Below are 18,952 nucleotides of genomic sequence, written 5' to 3'. Positions count from 1 at the left end.
GTGTCCTCCCACTAAAATGGGCTTTAACACAAAGAATCTATTTAAAGTGCTACTTTTTTTATTTTCCTGTGAATGCTGATGTGGTTTCTAGTTAATGTTTGTATGAGGCTGCAGGCTGTCTGGTTTTAAAGGCAAAGAATCACTGTATCCCCTGTGGTTGTGCTGGTACTTTCACTCTTTTCCTTGGGGGTCTGGATGAGTTTCATGTGACTGTATTGAATTAATGTTAGTAATTGGGTTACTTTCCCCAAAAGGCATTAAAAAATGGTGTGTTTTGCTGCTGAAAAGAGCAGGCTCTGAAAAGCCTAGTCTAAATCTAGGCTATGTTTGTGCAGAAGTTTTGAATTTCTCTTCATTCTGTAAACAGTGTTGTGTTGTGAATCCAAAGGCGGTGCACACCGGTTAGTGGGGTGGAGGCTGGGGGTGAAAGTAGGGATCTGATTTCCCCATTGAAAAATAATCAGAGTGCAAAAGCAAACAGCACGAATGTGAATTTCTGCTAAGGGAAGGAAGGCCTTGAACTTGTGCTGCAGGGAAGAAATTTACTGAAACATTTGTTAGGTTGTTATAATTGCTTGTAGGCCATTGCTGTTCTAGAGGGAGTTGGTTTTAGTGGCTCTTGTGCATAATGTGCTGTGCGTCTCACTCTGACACACCAAATCGTTTACCTTTGTAGAAATCAGCCAAAACCAAAACAGAGTAAGCTGGGAGATTTTTCAAGAGCACAGATCCTTGGTTTATTAGCAAATTCAGGGGCAGCTGAACACCTCCTGGGTTTTTTCTCCATGTCATTGTAGGGATATTAAACAGGTTACAGCTTAATGTTCCCTTCCTTTGACCTGCTAGTTGCATGTATACTAATGTAGTCAGTGTGCAGTTAGCTTTCCTTGCTGCAAGGACACACAACTGACTCATGTAGCTTGTGCACCAGGACCATGCAGTTCTTTTCTGCAGATGCAGGCCAGTCAGTCCCCAGTACCAGAGCACAGGGATTATTTCATGACTTTGCATTTACATTTACTGAACTTCGTAGTGTTCCCCATCATCCATTTCTTCTGCCTGTGTCTGTGGCATGTGAGAACAAGGTGAATGCAGCTCTGTTCATATGGCAAAACTCTACGTGTAGACAAGACCCTTTCTACAGACAAGAGCAGATGTTGAACTTGGTCAGCTGTTTTCATCTCTAGTTTGAACTGTGTGACAATATTCCTGAGGTCCTTGCTCTAAACATATAAATGGAAGAGAATCAATATTTCAGGCGTTTCTCCCAGTGCTGTTCTGTGAGTTCAGTCAATCATATGGACTTCCAGGAGCTCATTCTGGGTTCATTGATTCATGTGGATTTCACTAAGCATCTTCATGTTTCTTGATTAGATGGATAAATTACCTGGAAGGTGCGGTACAGAGCCAAATTCCAAGCTGAGTGGCAGGATTTTGAGCAATAGGATGAGACTGGATTGGTTTTGACAAAACTCCTTGGTCCTTTAGCTGCCTATGAATGTAACTGAGAGATTAGCATTTGTCACAGCTTGTGTCTTAAGGCATGTACACTTACAAGCTCTTTAGGCTCTTGCTGATGTTACTGACTGTTGCTGTAGATAAAGGAAGCTGAGGCCAGAAGCAAACACTGCCTGCGGCAACTAAGGAGTTGTGGGTCGGAGCACTGCTCATAGTTCTCTCCTGGTGATGCTTATTACACATCACTCAGGTAATGTCTGCCTTTATCATGAGATCTGGCAGTGCTGCAGAGCTTCCTGGTTGCTATATCACATTGCATCAACACTTAAAACAAGTGATTAAAGAACAATTAATGTCAAAGATGTAGTGTCATTAAGAGACTGTGGCCAGAAAATCAGTGAAGTATAGAAATTATTTATTCCCATGCCTGCTTGCTCTCTGTTTAATTTGTCTTCTGTTCTCAAAGCCCTAGGAACAGTATAGACAGTCTGGATTTCCTTCCCTGGGTGTTGACTTTGTTCAGCTCCTTGCTGGTTACGCATTGTATATCCTTAGGAGTGGAAAATACAGTTGAAAGCTCTTTCTCAGTTGAATAAAATGGTATAACAAGTGTCAGTGGGCTGATAAAGTCTTTGAATAAAGTTGTAGCCAATTTCTATTTAAAACACTCGGAGGAGCCATTATTTTACTCACAGGACGCTTTTAAAGTTGGGCACATGCTGCGTTGTGCTCTTTTATGATGTATAAAACAGTCTTTGCACTCCTCTGGCTTTTCCTTTAGCCTTTTCTGCCTTGATTACTTCCACACACAGAGGGTATTTTGCAGTCATCTGTGCAGCAGTCAGAGGGCAGCTAGTCTGGGAATGCATCTTTGTCACACCTTCATCATCAGTCCTGATGCTTGCTTCTCTGCTGTCTGATGATTTCTGGCAAACCATTGTACAGATCATGACAAGAAATGTAATTCTTGGATCTGATCTGGATCATCAAGTGACTGCATAAGCATTAGAGCCAGTGCAAAGGAAAGAGTAATCTATAGGTGCAAAAAGCAGCCTTTTAGATTCAACCCGGTTAGATTGGCTTAAATTCATCTGACCCCAGCAAAGTGATAGGTTCTTGAAAGTCTGGAAAAGGAAATCTTGGAAGTAAAGATAAAAGAAAGCTTAGTGTCAGCCTGCATTTGGATAATTTATCTACTATCAACAGACAAACTCTCTGCAAGCTATGGTTTTATAATGAAGGTAGAGCTGAACATGAATGCTACCCACCAAAAACTCCAATGACATTTGAAACTATGGCAAGTTTCAATAGTCTCTGTATTTTGGGTGTTAAATAGAAAAACTTAAAACAGAAGGTATGGCAGAGCCATGGGAAAAAAATATATGTTTCTAACCTTATTTTTCATTGTAAAAGGTGTGTAATATCCAATACTGGTCTATAACTATTTCCTTATCAGCTCACTTTGCATAAGAGACTCGTAGCTGGTACAGATTTTGGTCACTTAGAATCATAGCACCATAGAATTGTTAGGGTTGGAAGGGACCTCAAGGATCATCTAGTTCCAACCCCTCTGCCCTGGGCAGGGACACCTCACACTAAATCAGGTTGTTCAGAGCCACATCCAGCCTGGCCTTAAAAACCTCCAGGGATGGGGCTTCTACCACTTCCCTGGGCAACCTGTTCCAGTGTCTCACCACCCTCATGGTGAACAATTTCTTCCTAACATCCAATCTTAATCTACTCATTTCTATTTTATTTTCCATTCCCCCAGTCCTACCATTACATGACACCCTAGAAAGTCCCTCCCCAGCTTTCTTGTAGGCTCTCTTAAGATACTGGAAGGCCACAATTAGGTCTCCTCAGAGCCTTCTCTTCTCCAGACTGAATAGCCCCAATTCCCTCAGTCTGTCCTCATAGGAGAGGTGCTCCAGCCCTCTGACCATCCTCGTGGCCCTTCTCTGGGCACGTTCCAGCACATCCAGATCTTTCCTGTAATAGGGGCTCCAGAACTGGACTCAGTACTCCAGGTGGGTCTCACCAGAGCACAATGCAGTATGTGCCCAACTTTAAAACAAACATTAGATACAGTCGGTCAGATCAGGCTGCTGTGGCATAACATGTTTCTGTGATCCTAAATTGTTGCTGAAGACCACATCAATGGAAAGGGCACATAACTCATTTTGTGACTGGGAGTGGTGCACAACTACTTATGGTGTTATAGCCACTCCGGTTCTTCCTGCATCCCATTTCCATGAATCTCTCTTACTGCTTGTAGATGCATAAAGGACTCCACTGTCAGACTGTCCTTTTCAAAATGTAAAGTTTTAGCACCTAGTTCAGTTTTGTCATAGGCAGTACTGAAATGGAGAAGGCAATTCTGATCAAAGCTGAAAGACTGAGTTGATAGCCTTGTTTGGTGTTGTGCTTGGTTTTATTTTACCCACTTGTGCAGATCTGAGCACACTTACCATTTAGTAATAAGTGAGAACAGGTGATCCTTCTGGATTTGTGGATCTGAATGAGTAAGGTGCATCCCCACGAGTAAGAAATTAAACAGAGGATTTTGTGATGTGCAAATGAACTGCTCTGTTTGGTGGTAGAAATGGTTCTTGAAGGACTCATGCCTTTTGATTTGAAAGCAAATATTCCAATACCTGAGCAGGCACAAGGAAATGAATTACAACATTTGATTTGCCAGTGTGTCGGTTTTATGTGCCGTGTTTCTCCTTGAACATAATTATATTGAGAGTGTATAATTGGAGTAATATATTACAAGGGGAAAGCAATGATAATAGTACTTTAATCTTTCAGGGTTGTATGAAGTCACTTCACCACCTTCCCCCCCAAATGCTGTTCATTGAGCAATTAAAAGAGCTGGAAGTCTTGCAAGGAATGCAAAGAAATAAAACCTGGCACGGCAAAAGACTTTCAGTACAATATGAATGTTGATACTTTAGAATCACAAATCATCCTTCTCTTAATTCACTGTAGAATAAGGTCTCCTCATGATAAGTCTCAGCAGTACTGTGGAGTTGGTATTTAAAGTATGTCCATCTGCATCTAAACGAGTAGCTCCAAGACAATCAGATTATGCAGTAGTTACTTTGGTGAGAATATCGCCTAAGTGGAATGGAAACTTCATTTTGAGGCTAATATTAGACCCTGCTTTGGAAAATTCCTTTTAAATGATCACAAGCTGGGAATAGCAAAAGAATTTAACTTTCGACAGACAGCATTCACCAAGAATTTGTTTTTTACTGCTTATGTTGGGTCCCTGGGAAAGCAGATGTGAAAAACTTACCAAAGTGAATTGGCTTGACCTGATGCAGTGTTTATATCAGTAGTTGATAAGTTTTCCTCCCTCGTCTTAATTTGTTCAGGATATTTTCATTCTTCAAGCATGAGTAAGCCTGGGTTGGAATAGTTGGAATGCTTGTTAGCCTAATAATCTGAATGCTGAAACATGCAGACATTATTGCCTATAAAGGGGGTCTAAGTCAAACTGAACTATTTTGGTTATCTTGCACGGGTGGGAATAAGTATTGTTTTTGAGCCCAGTGAAGAACAATGTGAGACCATGTTGCTTACCTCCTGATAGTTCAGATAGCATCTTGGTATCTGCCCTACTTACACTTCAAAATGCTACATGTACTTGGTAAACCCTTTGAATGCACTTTTTACACAGCTTTATAGAGGACCAGCTGGGGAAACTGGTAACCAGGCATATTAAAGCAGATTCAAAGGGTAGTGACTATATTACCATTATTTCTGTGGCAGAAGAGCCTTCAGAAAGCCTTCAGAACACACTGTGAATGATACCCAACTTAGGCATCTTTAGAGTCACTAGTGCATCTCATCTTAGCTTTTCCTTTTGTTGAGCACATATTGCCACTTTGTTTTAATTAATTAAACTCCTAAATGAGTCCTACACTCCCCATTCCTCCTTATGGAGCATAGCTAAATAAATTAGTTTTTGAGGGAGGGAGTAGAAAAAGTAAAACCCAAGGATTGGACTGGCCTCTTCTCCCCACACGACCTTGCCCACTTGCTTCTGTGGTTTGGGCATTGTTGCTATGGTTTCCAAGCTTGAGGAGAACATCCATGGGAGCTTGCTGTAAAGGAGGGCTCCAGCCTGGCATTCCTCTGCCAACGTGTAAGACAAGAAGTGGAACAACTATTGACAAGATAATGTAATTAATTCAATGCCAGAGTGACGGTTTCACTGGGAAAGACATTAGAGAGGGATCTCCTTATCCCTCCTCCTTTAGTGCACTAGGTGGATTTATGTGACCTGTTAATGCATTTGTCAGAAATCAGAATATGATTTTAGGCACCCATTAAACTTTTATCTTTTTATTAAGAAGCCTGACACCAACCTTTTTGTCTTTTTGTTTACACCTGTGTGTCTATAATTCTGCTGTAATTTCTGACCTTTCAGGAATTTCTGAAGTGTCTAAATTGCTGATCTGTCTCCTTGCAGGCAAGTCTCACCTGGCTATAGTACAAAGAGTAAACAATGAAGGAGAAGGGGATCCCTTTTATGAAGTCCTGGGAATTGTCACGTTAGAAGATGTGATTGAAGAAATCATCAAGTCTGAAATTCTGGATGAAACAGATCTGTACAGTGAGTAAAAGTATTTGCAGTTCATGTATAGATAAGAGGGAAGCCTCCATACGGTAGCAGTGGCATTTAATAGCTGTGTTTTGAGAGATGTTAAGTTGCTGATTTAAAATATCAGTGGTCAAATGACCTGCAGATCCTTCACATGGTCAAAGTACTTTTTGGTTTTGCAGCATGGGCGCCTCACCCCTTTATGCTGTACTAATTCAGCAACAGGACAGGTTTATGTGTTTGACCCTCCCATCAAGATGGTTTACATCTGCAGCAGTCTGGTCTCCCCTGCTATCTGTTCTCCATCACAGTGGCCTTAATAAATCTTTTTGTTAAAATGTTGATGAACTCCCACATTTTCCTCTAACCCCTTTCAGCCTCAAGGGCCTGTAGTTCATCTACTGCCTACCTTAGCAAGAAGGCAGGTAAACATTGTGCCTCAAGGAAGGAGAATGTAGTCTCCTTATACTGTCAGTTTGTCACTCATTCAGAAAAGCTGAGAATAGAAGTCATCTTCAAGGCTGAAAACCAGCATGTTCTGAATGACTCCTCTCTTTATCACTCAGTAAGACTCCTTCCTTTCTGTTAACATATGTTGAGGAACATGATGCTGCAAGTCACCTATTACCTTGAACTTGAGATATCTGGACTCCTTTCTTTTCCAGTTTGGAGTTTGTCTGGTCTTCGGCCAGTTACCTAAAGTATCTTTGCATCTCTTCCATCTACATATTCTGGCCTGTACATACAATACTTCCTGTCTGTCGTTCTTCATCTGTCTGCCATCTTCTGTGTTTTGATCACTTGCTGGCAGATGCTAGTTTTCACTGTGTTTGTGTGTAGCACAAGGATATCTGCAGGTTCTATTGTAGCACAAATAGTAATGTTAAATATCTTTAACACTGTTAGGCTGTTCTGTCTTTTTCTTTCCTCATGAAAGGGATCTGAGCATTTCTACAGCATCTTTTACAGGCCAGTGCAAGAATCTTCTATCCTCCCTCCAAACCAAAAGCCAAATGAGCACCCTACTTGTATTTTTTCCTTATAGATTGCTATTGCCTGAACTACTTTCTGTAGCTGCTCAGTATTTTGCCAGTATTTATGTGCCCAAAGGTTCATGTAAATTGCATTGTGTTTTACAGTGTGCTGAACACTCTGATTACTATGCAAATCACAGAAATCCAGTTCCTATCAATTTCTTTTTATACCCTCACTGTTGGGCTAATCAGTTACAACATAATGCTGAATTCAGGCCTCCTTCTGTGCTCCAAACAGATCCTATCTTTGTCTCATCATCTTTGAGATACTTCCATGCTTCTACAAATGAAAAGACATTGCATATGCTTTTCAATGTTGTGTTTTTCCCTTGTTTGTTAAAAGAAACATGGATCATGCAGTGTTATTCTTCAGGATAAAAAAACTCTTTGATCATTAATAGCATGTTAGAAGGAAATGAAATGAGAATTTAATTTTACTGTTAGGAGACTTCCTAGATTAACAAAACAGAGCTGGTGAACATGAGTTCATTTGAAACCTTCCTTTCTGGGAAGGATTTACTATGAAAATTCCTGGTTCAGAACTGGAGGGAAACTTAACTTCTTAGGCTTCCTGGAGCCTAAACTTCCAGGAAGTTTGGAGGGTGACTCCTGCTATATACCATGAAGATGAACTTCTAGTTTCTTTGCAAGGTTCTCAATGTCATTCCACTCTTCAATTGAAGGAAACTGTAGCAGTAAGGGATAGAGCAGAGAAACTAGGAGGATTGCAGAAGATGCCATAGGTTTTGGGTTTGGGGCAGATTAGTGTCCTGTAACCACAACTGGTGTAGTGGTGGGAATGTGCTCCAGTGATGGGAAGGTAGCTTATTATCCACAGTATGTTAAAGCAGCTCATGTCTGATGTGTTATTATCAGTGTGTCACTGCTAGTAACCCCATCTAGTAATGAATGATCATCATTCTCTGATGATCCTCATCATAAGACCAAGCTGGCTTGCTCAGCTCAGAATGAGCCAACTTGAAACCTTTAGACTGATTTACTCCATGCTAGGTGTTTATTTAAAAGTAGACCTTAGGAAAAATTTTGGCAGCATTGCTACACCTTTGTGCTGAAGTTTGAAAAATGTTTTGTTTTGATGGAAACTTGAAATTTGGTGAAGTGGCTGACCTTGGTGTTGGAGCTTTGCCTTTCTGCTCTTTCCATACAAATACATTTTCCACTGTGTTAGGGTAGAAGGAATTGTGTATTTACAGTTTTAGCTGAAAGCTGCTCTCACTGCTGAAGCTCTGCAGCTGAATTTCTTCAAGCATTGGGTGCCTAATAAATGTGTGCTATTTCTTTAGATTGTTAGTCTCCTGTGTCTTATAGCTAGCAGAGATATTGGGAGCAAGGAGAGGAAGATGGGAGCAAGAAAACTATGAAATATGTCTGACCTTTCAACATCTGGATTGTGTTAGTACTTCTGAGCATGAAACTTTGTATTGGGGATTCTGATGGGGAGGAGAGAAGAGTTTTCTGTTATGACACAGGGAAGCTCTCACTACATCTCAGCCAGTGTCATTATGAAGAGCTGTTAGTGTGTTTGGCTCTTACTAATGGAAAGCTGGAGCATTTTTTCATGGTTGATGCACTACAGGAATCTGTCCTGTACTCCTATGGCCATTGCCATGGTGGGAGAGTATTTCTCAATCTTCTCAGAGGTGCAAGACAGAAAACTGTATGTTCTGTGTTAACCACAGAGTCCACTTGAGGAACATGGATTTTACCATTCTGACCCAGGTTTGACTAGTGGCCTATCTTATTTACCTCTTTCTAAGGGGAAACAAGTTTAATCACCCCTGAAATGCAACTGGAATGCTGCTGGTTTTCACTCTTACAGATTCAGAGAGGTTTGCCCCATGTAGAATCTGGAATATTTCTACAAATTAAACACCTTAAGATACCCTTGTGTTCTGCATGTTGCAGACAAACAGTCTGGTTGTAAGCTTGCACTACATTTTCATGTCCTCACCTACATGCCATGTCCAGTCCCCTCTTGAACACCTCCAGGGATAGTGACTTCACCACCTCCCTGGGCAGCCCATTCCAATGGCTAACAATTCTATCAGTGAAGAACTTTCTCCTCACCTCGAGCCTAAACTTCCCCTGGCACAGCTTGAGACTGTGTCCTCTTGCTCTGGTGCTGGTTGCCTGGGAGAAAAGACCACCCCCCACCTGGCTACGACCACCCTTCAGGTAGTTGTAGAGAGCAATAAGGTCTCCCCTGAGCCTCCTCTTCTGCAGAGTAAACAATCCCAGCTCCCACAGCCTCTCCTCATAGGGCTTATGCTCGAGGCCTCTCACCAAGATAATGGCTTTAAGCCATATGGCCCTGCTCTCACTGTGTCACATTTTGCTTGGGGAAAGGTTTCTGGACAAGCTGCCAGGAAACAGAAGGAGGAGTTGAAATCACCCATCATTTGATTTAGAGCCTGGGTCTCTTACCTTGAGGACAGACGCAGATGGAAAGATTTAAGACATCCTCCCACGGTGTGATGCTGGCACTGTTTTCAAGTACCAGAAGTGCAGTGTGAATCCTGTTGTGGCACAGCTCATTCACAGGAGAAACACAGATGCTTTACTGCCCCACTGAAGAGACGTTTCCCTGTCCTAGGAACAAAACCTGTATTTGCGGTGATTTTTATCTCCTTAAAGAGACCAATAAGAGAGCTTGTGAGAAAGAATGTCAGCCACAGCATTGTGAAAAACAGCATTCACTGAGCTTTTCAGAAAAAAAGCAATTTCTGCTCTTAAAACAGGTAGAACATAGGGATAGCTTCTGGGGAACTTTTCTTCTATTCACTTTATGTTGCTTTGGTATCTGTCTTTCTTTAACTGCATGTACAGATAAACTCTGTCTCATACTATATTCCTAAAGCAGGTATTGTTTGCGGTCTGTAACCCTTGGATGGTTTCTATCCCTGCTTTTGGAAGAGAAACTGCAGCCCCTGATGTAGTGCAGGTCCTGGGTAAAGTGCGACAAAAGGAAGAGGTTTCTGGTTTCAAAGACAAAAAAGGACCTAGGTCTTAATCATTCATCTCCATGTTTACTGGAACAGGTATCTCAAATTTTCTGATCTGCAGTGCTCAAAGAATGAGCTTTAGATATCTACAGTAGGTACTTCACTGTGTTGCTCTGGAGTCTGTGATAGTCCTGTAATGGAGGCTTGTCCATGGAAAGTTGAAGATTTATAAGTATTCATATATAAAAAGCTAGCTGATGTGGGAAGAGTTGTTTGGTTGGGTTTTTTTTTTTGGAAACCTGTTAGTTCCTGAGACTGTGTACTTCCAAGCCCCAAGCACAACCACTCTGAACCTTGTGTAGTCAGAATACAGAATTAACCAGGTTGGAAAAGACCTTTGAGATCATCAAATCCAACCTATCACCCAACACTATCTAATCAACTAAACCATGGCACCGAGTGCCTCACCCAGTCTCTTTTTAAACACTTCCAGTGATGGTGACTCCACCACCTCCCTGGGCAGCACATTCCAATGGCCAATCACTCTTTCTGTGAAGAATTTCTTCCTAACATCCAGCCTAAACCTCCCCTGGCACAGCTTGAGACTGTATCTTCTCATTCTGACACTGGTTGTCTGGGTGAAGAGACCAATCCCCACCTGGCTGCAACCTCCATTCAGGTAGTTGTAGAGAGCAATAAGGTCTCCCCTGAGCCTCCTCTTCTCCAGGCTAAGCAACCCCAGCTCCCTCAGCCTCTCCTCACAGGGCTGTGCTCCAAACCCCTCACCAGCTTTGTTGCCCTCCTCTGGACACATTCCAGCAAGTCAACATCTTTCCTAAACTGAGGGGCCCAGAACTGGACACTGAAGTCCAGGTGGACTACATCCACAGCCTTCCCCACATCCACCAGGCAATCATCTAATCATAGAAGGGGATCAGGTTGGTGAGGCAGGACCTGCCCTTCCTAAATCCATGCTGGCTGGACCTGATCCCTTGGCCATCCTGTAAGTGCTGTGTGATTGCACTCAAGATGACCTGTTCCATAATCTTGCCTGGCACTGAGGTCAGGCTGACAAGCCTGTAATTCCCTGGTTCCTCCTTCTGGCCCTTCTTGTGGATGGGCATCATGTTGGCCAGCTTCCAGTCTTCTGGGACCTCTCCAGTGAGCCAGGACTGCTGGTAAATGATGGAGAACAGCTTGGCCAGCTCATCTGACAGCTCTCTCAGCACCCTAGGATGGATCCCATTCAGTCCCATGGACTTGTGGGGATCCAAATGGCTGAGCAGGTCTCTAACTGCTTCCTCCTGGATTACAGGGGAACTGTACTGCTCCCTGACTCCATCTGCCAGCTCAAGAGGCCAGTTCTGTGGAAGATAACCTATCTTGCTATTAAAAACTGAGGCAAAAAAGGTACTTCATTCTAAAGTGCCTGTAAAGCAGCCAGAGATTCCCACCTCCAGGCTGTGCAGCTTGCCAGCTTTTGTTGATGTTTGGACAGGACAAAAGGAACTGCATATGCTAGACTTCAGGAGGTACTTGGATCAAAGACGTGGGGGTTTTGCCAAAGCTGTCAGTGAAGCCGTGCCACAGTGTAAGAGATGTATCATTGTATAGTCAGTTTATGTTCTTGCTGGGGATTTTCCAAGGAATATATATGAAAAAAATAATGGAGGTACTTACAGGTACTCTTGCAGAGCAACACCTTTTGATCATTAGTAACACTGAGCACGACTCCTGCCCTGCACCTAGAAATGTGCACACACTGTGTGCATTGTGCAGACCTGCTCTGCAATTAGATGTTTGCAGGTGGAGATTTTCTCCCTATTGAAGTGACAAAGACCGTGTCTGCAGGCCAGGGGCTCACGGAGAGATGAGCCTGCAGCACGGCTCACTAGTTGTTTCTGATTTGGGCTGCATGCTGATGAGCAGGGCTTGGCGTAAGCCGCAGAGGGCTCTGTCTGTGCCCTGTGCTCTGGGTGGCTGTCCTGGCTGACTCCATCCAGGACAGTTCACATTGGAGCCTGTTCTAACAGAAATCACTTCTTTCCTTTCTTTTCCTACCCTCCCTTCCCCAGCTGATAACAAGACGAAAAAGAAAGTAGCTCATCGGGACCGGAAGCAGGACTTCTCTGCCTTCAAGCAGACAGACAGCGAGATGAAGGTTAAAATATCACCGCAGCTCCTCCTGGCAATGCACCGGTTCCTGGCAACAGGCAAGTGCTTCTGGGCTATCTTTCTTTGCAGCTGTGCCAGAGCCTCAGAGGCAGTTTGTCAGCAAAGGCCGCTGAGGTGGGTGGGAGAGTGCAGGCGGGAAGGGAGGCTGGATTGTGGGGTGACAAATAATGCCACTGTTGTGTTTTTCTTTTTAAATTCTCTCCTCTCCTGTGTTCAGTGTCGGCATGAACCCTCTGAGACATTTACCAGGGGTGGACCAGTAACTTTAAATTGGTCTGAAAGGTAAGGATGAATGCCAAGTGCCGCACTGCATGTCTAGAGTCCATCAGATTAACGACTAGCAAGTGCAGCCCATTAGGAAGAGCTCAGGGAACAAACCAAAGAGGACTCGATACCACTGGGCCAGCTGACTGTAATTGCACTCTGGCGCCTTCTCCAGAAAAAGATGCTGGACTTTTTACAGGAAGGTCTAAACCTGTTCCATCAGACTTTTTGACTCCAAGTGAAAAACTCTTCTGACACGTTTAATGCAGACTGCGCAGGCGATTGTGAACTGTACTTTAAAAAACGGATTTCTGGCTGGCTTGTGTGACCTCCGTTGATGACTTCAGGTTTCAGAGGACAGTTGTCACCATCTCAGAACACCTTGATATTTTAGCCCTTGGGTGGGCAGTCTGGCAGAGAGGCCAGGGCCTTGAATGATTCCTTTCAGCTGGTGTTGCCTTTCGTCGTAAAGTTGGTCCCTTCACCTCAGAGAGGAGCAGACCTGTTAAGAGCTTGTGGGAAGCACACCTCCCTGTTGCCTGTGCTCTCTGACATCTAAAGACTTCTGGCTTGCAGGCCTTTCAGATGGGAGTCTTTCACTGTGATGTTCAACATGTATCTGTGGGTTGAAAATTATAAAGTTGTTTTGTCTCAAGCTTGCCAGCTCCAATTGGAAATTAGTACTTCCCTTCCTTTAAGGTGCAGTAACTGCCTGCCCAGTCCACCTTCATGCTTTTATTTTGCCTCTCTCTTGAAAGAAACGTGTATGTGATCGTTTATCCCCTCTCAACTGAGGGGCAGTAATTCCTTAAAAGGCTTGGATTCCTACAGCTCATGTGCATGTGAGCATGTCCTTGATGAAAGGAAGCAGTTCAAGAGGAAGATGTGGATTTAACAGCAAGCAAGGCATTGTTCTTGTAGTGGTGCAAGACCTGATGGAGTTGCCTAAACACCTGCTCAACAGACATAGTCTTACAGTGCTGCTTCTTGGATGAAAAGATTGTATAGCTTAAATCCCAGTCTGTCTGTGAAGCCACTGCCAAATAACATGAAAGCTACAGTTTTGGTTTCTCTCTTCTAATTTGAGAATAGTATCTCTAGCAGATGAAAGGTACTGGATTATTAATGGTCCTGTTCTGAAATGAGGTGTTAGGAAAGCTTATCAATTTGCATGTATAAGTCTTGACATCACTGGCTTAGCTCTCCCATACAAGGATGAGCTTTTCCTCTTCAAACAGCTCCTGTTGGGAATACTGAAGAGCAAGTGGCTAATAGTAGCGTTGTGTGTGTCAGGCATTAATCCCATGTGGTTTGAACTGACCTGCACTGCCTCTCATTTTGAGTAACTCTTCCCATATGAACCATGACAGCCCCAACTGTGTCTTTGATTTATATAGAGCATCTATCCAGAACAGCTTTCTAAGCCCCAAACAGTCATTTTTTGGGGGGATATTTTGTTAGAAAGGTGTAAAACATGCATTTTAATACCTTCTGAGGAATGATAAATTCAAAGGTTCTCTGTGCCCCAACTGTAAAACTCTTCCATTTACACAACTCTCCAGTGAGCCTACACATCTGTGACTCTGAACTCTCAAGCAGGCAAGACTGCCTTTTTCTTTTCCCTTTCAGATGAAGACATGGGTTTTGGCTGTTTGGAAAAATGTTTCAGTGATTAAAGTTGGGGCATTCCAGGCTTTTCCCCCCACCTCTTACAAATCTAACAGTCTCAAAAGTCTTGAAGCCTACAATTCCATAATGGATCTCTCTGCATCCGTGTGTCTTTTATAGGCAAAAGTCTATTAACGAGTGCTGCTAACTTCTTTCCAGACATATGATGTGTAATACCAAGTTCTGTCTTGTGTTATAGAAGTTGAAGCATTTGGTCCATCCCAGATGTCAGAGAAGATCCTTCTCAGGCTGCTAAAACATCCCAATGTCATCCAGGAGCTGAAATACGACGAGAAGAACAAGAAAGCCCCAGAACACTACCTCTACCAGCGAAACAAGCCTGTCGACTACTTTGTTCTCATTTTACAGGTCAGACACATGATTATGTACATATGTGCAAAATCCTTCATCTCCTGACATACCCCTCTTTATACCTCTTCCAGTTGTTGAAGTTTGCTTCCTTTCAAACATGGGAGTGGAACTATGGCTCCTGGGAAGTGCTCCTTCATCCTTTATGACCTGACCAACTTGGAAGAGCTTGCTCAGCTGCTTTTAGCTTCAGTTAAAACAGCTATGAGGGGTAGGGAGCACTTCCCACTTTGAGTCACCTGTTGAACAATGCTTATGCTGTAGGTATTACTAGGATAGGCAATGCAAAGAAATCCGTGCATGTAGCTGGCATTGCTTGGAAAATAGGGATGCAAGAAATGTCATGTCATAGGAGTGTGACCAGGATGCTGTCTGGAATGTGTTTTTTCCTTTTGCCAAAGGAGGCATTGAGGGGTTTGATAGTTGAGAGAAGTGACTTTCTTTGGGTGCTGCTTTGAAATTTGTGCCTTTAGAGTTGTGAGAAACATAGGTTTCAGTGGGGCACTGCAGTATCCAGAGGGGTGACACCTCCTGTCACAGTCTCTGCCATTCTTGGGCACCCTGCCATCCAAGCACTTGCCCTACTTCAAGGTTATTGCATTTGGGTGTGTATGAGATTGGAGCCTTACATGGTGTGGAAGGACTGATTTCTGCTTGTTCTGTGCAGGGTTGCTTCCAGTACTGATTACCTCCCAGGTTTTGCTACTTGACAGGAAGATTGAATGGCTAGGTAAAGCTTTACACAGAAATTCAGCTTCTGTCTAGCACTGTTTGATCAGGATCAGTCTTTTAAGAGAGGTATTGCTGGGAAGTTGCTTATTTTTCCATCCTGCATGACCAAAATCAGTTTCAATTACAAAGCCACAGGCATTGTAGATAATAAAGTTGTTACACAGGGTTTGAAATCTTCATTACAATGGCCTTAAAAACCCCAAAACAAAAAGCCATGGCAAGGGAGATTTGAATGCTGTCAGTGATAAACAACTAAGGAAAAACTGCAAGGTTATGGATTCAACATAATTCTCCTTAAAAAAAGAGTCTTTTTTTTCCCCCCCAAGGATTTGAGGAGCCACTGGTAGCTCTTTAACTGCTCTTTATGTGCTGAATTTTTACAATCTGAAATATTCCAGAGGCCAGATAATACTCCTGAGTGAGGTAATGCTGCAGAGATGAGGACGGAGGACATGGGCGATAAAAAAGGACAGTCAGTTCTTTTGGAGCTATTCTGCAACCAATAAATATTTAGCACACACAACGTGCTAGCTCTGTACTGCATTTGGAAAATTGAGTCTTGCAGTAGGTACTTAATATAAAAATGGTATCAAGATTGCTTCTGCAAGCATCAAGAGGGATAAATACTTTTCTTTTGTATTTAAATGGACTTAGGCTCATCTCTTGTGTTGAGAGATCAAGAATACCTTCATGGTAAACTCTGGGTTCTAGTTGGAAAGTCACCTGTTTGCAACAGCTTTGCTCTTAGCTAATGAGAAGTTATACTCTAGGAGGTGGAGATTATTTTTTTTATTGTTGTTATTTTTCTTGCTGATTGTGTTTTTTCAGAATTCCTTCTAAACAGTGGAAACCCAGAAACCACACATGCAGGCACTTAAACAGAACACACATAATAGCATGCCTGTGGAATTCTTAACAGCTTTTCAGCTACTGTGACTAGGCCAAGCATGCCTGTTCTTCATATGGCCACCACTGGGAAACTTGGAAGTGCTGCTCTGTGTGCCAGTAGAGCAATGGTCTTGGAATTGAAACTCAGCCCCTACTACTAATTACTAGTTTGTATTTAGCTACTATCAATACAGACTGGGGGATAAGGTGTTAGAAAGCAGCCCTGAGGAAAAGGATTTGGGGGTGCTGATGGATGAGAAGCTGGACATGAGCAGGCAGTGTGTGCTTGCAGCCCAGAACACCAATCACATCTTGGGCTGCATCAAAAGATGCGTTGCCAGCAGATCCAGAGAGGTGATTCTCCCACTCTACTCTGCTCTGATGAGACCTCACCTGAAGTGTGACCTCACTGTGTACAGGTCTGGAGCCCTCAATATTGGAAGGACATGGAGCTGATGGAGGGGGTCCAGTGGAGGGCCACAAAAATGATCACAGGGTTGGAGCACCTCTGCCATGAGGACAGGCTGAGGGAGCTGGGGTTGTTCAGCCTGGAGAAGAGGAAGCTCTGGGGACACCTAATAGCAGCCTTCCAGCACCTGAAGGGGTCCTCCAGGAAGGATGGGGAGAGACTGTTTACAAGGACCTGCAGTGACAGGACGAGGGGCAATGGCTTCAAACTAGGGAAGGGCAGATTCAGATTGGATGTCAGGAAGAAGTTCTTCACTATGAGGGTGGTGGAACACTGGGACAGGTTGCCCAATTTGAGGCCCCTTCCCTGGAGATATTCAAGGTGAGGCTCAGTGAGGCCCTGTGCAACCTGGTGTGGTTGGGGATGTCCCTGCTGACCATGGGGAGGTTGGACTGGATGACCCTTGGAGGTCCCTTCTGGCCTGGATCATTCTTTGATTCTACTAACTGCAGACTCGCTGTATATGAAGATCAAAGCCTGGTTGTGAATGTGTTTTGGAGCCCTGGTCTTGGCTGGTGAATAACTACCAGCAGTAAGTAGGTTGGGAACTCTGTTTATAACCAGTCTTTGCCTGGGTTACAAAACTGTACCTTTTGGAAGGCTTATAATGAAAAAATAAGCTACTTATATGGGTTGTGGAGTGAAATTGGTTTTAAAAGGGATTATATGAAGTCGTTGCTTGTGATAGCAGGAAAGTGGATTTGTGAGCTAGGCATTCTCTTCCTGCTAGGTAAATGTGGTGGGGTTTTCTCACCTGGGACAGTTAGTCAACTTGGTATCAGGACTCATGCAGACTGAGTTAATTTTCTTGTTTTCTTATTACAGTACTGTGAAGTTAAAGGCATGATTACTGATTTTAAGTTACTCTTAATGACATAAACACATGAAAATAAAATCTGCCTTTTGGATTCATTTAATCTGAACGTGTCAGCTGGTGTTCACACTATTTAGTACACATGGGACAGGCAATCTGTCTGCCCTTTCTAGCCTAACCAGAGGGGAAGGGAAGTATGTTTGCCTGAAAACCCCAACCTTTGTGCAGTTCAGATTAAAAGCTGCATGAGATTTCTCTTGTCTGCAGTGGTGTGCTGCTACTCCCAGTGCAGTCCCAGTAAGGATGGGTAACATGTAAACCAGGCTAATTAGTTTTGGCTGTTTGTATATGAAAACAGCTCAGATGCTTACAGCTGTTTGAGGTGGTTTCTGTTCTAGAGTCATTTGTGGGGCACAATGTTAAACATTTGGTTCAGCACACATCAGAAATGGGCTCACTTGAGTGGCAGTGTGGTTTTCTGCAGCATGGGAAGTACTGAGGGTCCTTCTAGGCAAAACCCTGTGGAGGAGCAGAATCTTAAGTTCAGGGTGCTGGAATAGGTAAAACTGCTAGAAACCAAGAAAACCAAAGTAGCCTCAAGTCTGCTCCTTCAGGATTAAGGCTTTGTTTCTGTGGAAACCTCACTGGTGAAGGCAGATGGCCTCCTTGCATGTTGGTCTCCCATCTGCCTTTCTCTATTTGTGTTAGAGGGGACTCTGTGTGAATGTGGGCTGTGACCCAAAATGTCTAGATGTCTCGAGACCCCAGATGACTATGCTTCACAGGAGCTTCTTGTGACACTGGGGGAGTACTTTTTTTCACTCTGCATTGAGGGAAAGAAACTTGACAGCACTTGGACTAGGGCAGTTGAGGGAAAGAAACTTGACAGCACTTGGAGCAGGGCAGTAATACCACCCTACAATGCTGTGACGATCCTGCTCTTTTGCAGGGACTTATGCTGGCCACAGGGCACCAAAGAGCAGGATAGCTCAGGGTACAAGAGCATCTTGCCCTCCAGGGTGTGTCCTGGTTCAAGCACCATTACATAGTCGAGGGACCCTGACACTGCTCAGGAATGTCAGGCAAAAATAGCTTTCAGGGCTCAAGGCTGGTCTTGTGCCTATGGTCCCTTTTCATTGCAGCTCTCTCTCCTTTTCCTTAACAGGGGAAGGTGGAAGTGGAGGCTGGGAAAGAGGGGATGAAGTTTGAAGCTGGTGCTTTTTCCTACTATGGGGTGATGGCCCTCACAGCATCACCAGGTATGTCCTCTTACCTTCTGGTTTGGGAATGTGCTCCTGCACATGCCTGCCTGTCCTGTGAGTGGGGCGGGAGGAGGCTGTGCAGGGAATCCTCACCACCACATTTGTGGGTGTGATGTAAAAGATACCTCCTTGCCAGTGAAACCACCTGCCTGGCACAACATCCCTGGGAGGAACATGGGCTGGTGGTGAATCTGACTCCGGAACCCAAGGGCTGGCCAGCTCCCAGAGGATGTGAGCGTTGGCC

At 43.7% G+C, this 18,952-nt stretch overlaps 1 protein-coding gene across 2 annotated transcripts in view; it reads left to right on the top strand.

The window, feature by feature from the left end:
• Nucleotides 1-18,952, top strand: part of CNNM2 (cyclin and CBS domain divalent metal cation transport mediator 2) — a 135,207-nt gene that overhangs the window by 98,317 nt on the left and 17,938 nt on the right. For both annotated transcript variants that reach the window (XM_068139472.1, XM_068139470.1), the window contains exons 2-5: nucleotides 5,939-6,082; nucleotides 12,143-12,280; nucleotides 14,374-14,543; nucleotides 18,612-18,705. In XM_068139472.1, coding sequence (XP_067995573.1) covers nucleotides 5,939-6,082; nucleotides 12,143-12,280; nucleotides 14,374-14,543; nucleotides 18,612-18,705 — 546 coding nt within the window. The remainder of the gene's footprint in view (nucleotides 1-5,938; nucleotides 6,083-12,142; nucleotides 12,281-14,373; nucleotides 14,544-18,611; nucleotides 18,706-18,952) is intronic.

This window comes from Melanerpes formicivorus, unplaced genomic scaffold, assembly GCF_026170545.1.
Source record: "Melanerpes formicivorus ecotype bairdi unplaced genomic scaffold, bMelFor1.0.p_v2 SCAF_6, whole genome shotgun sequence".
Taxonomy (NCBI): Eukaryota; Metazoa; Chordata; class Aves; order Piciformes; family Picidae; genus Melanerpes; species Melanerpes formicivorus.
The sequence above is the reverse complement of the archived record's forward strand: the minus strand, read 5'-3'. Positions and strand labels throughout refer to the sequence as shown.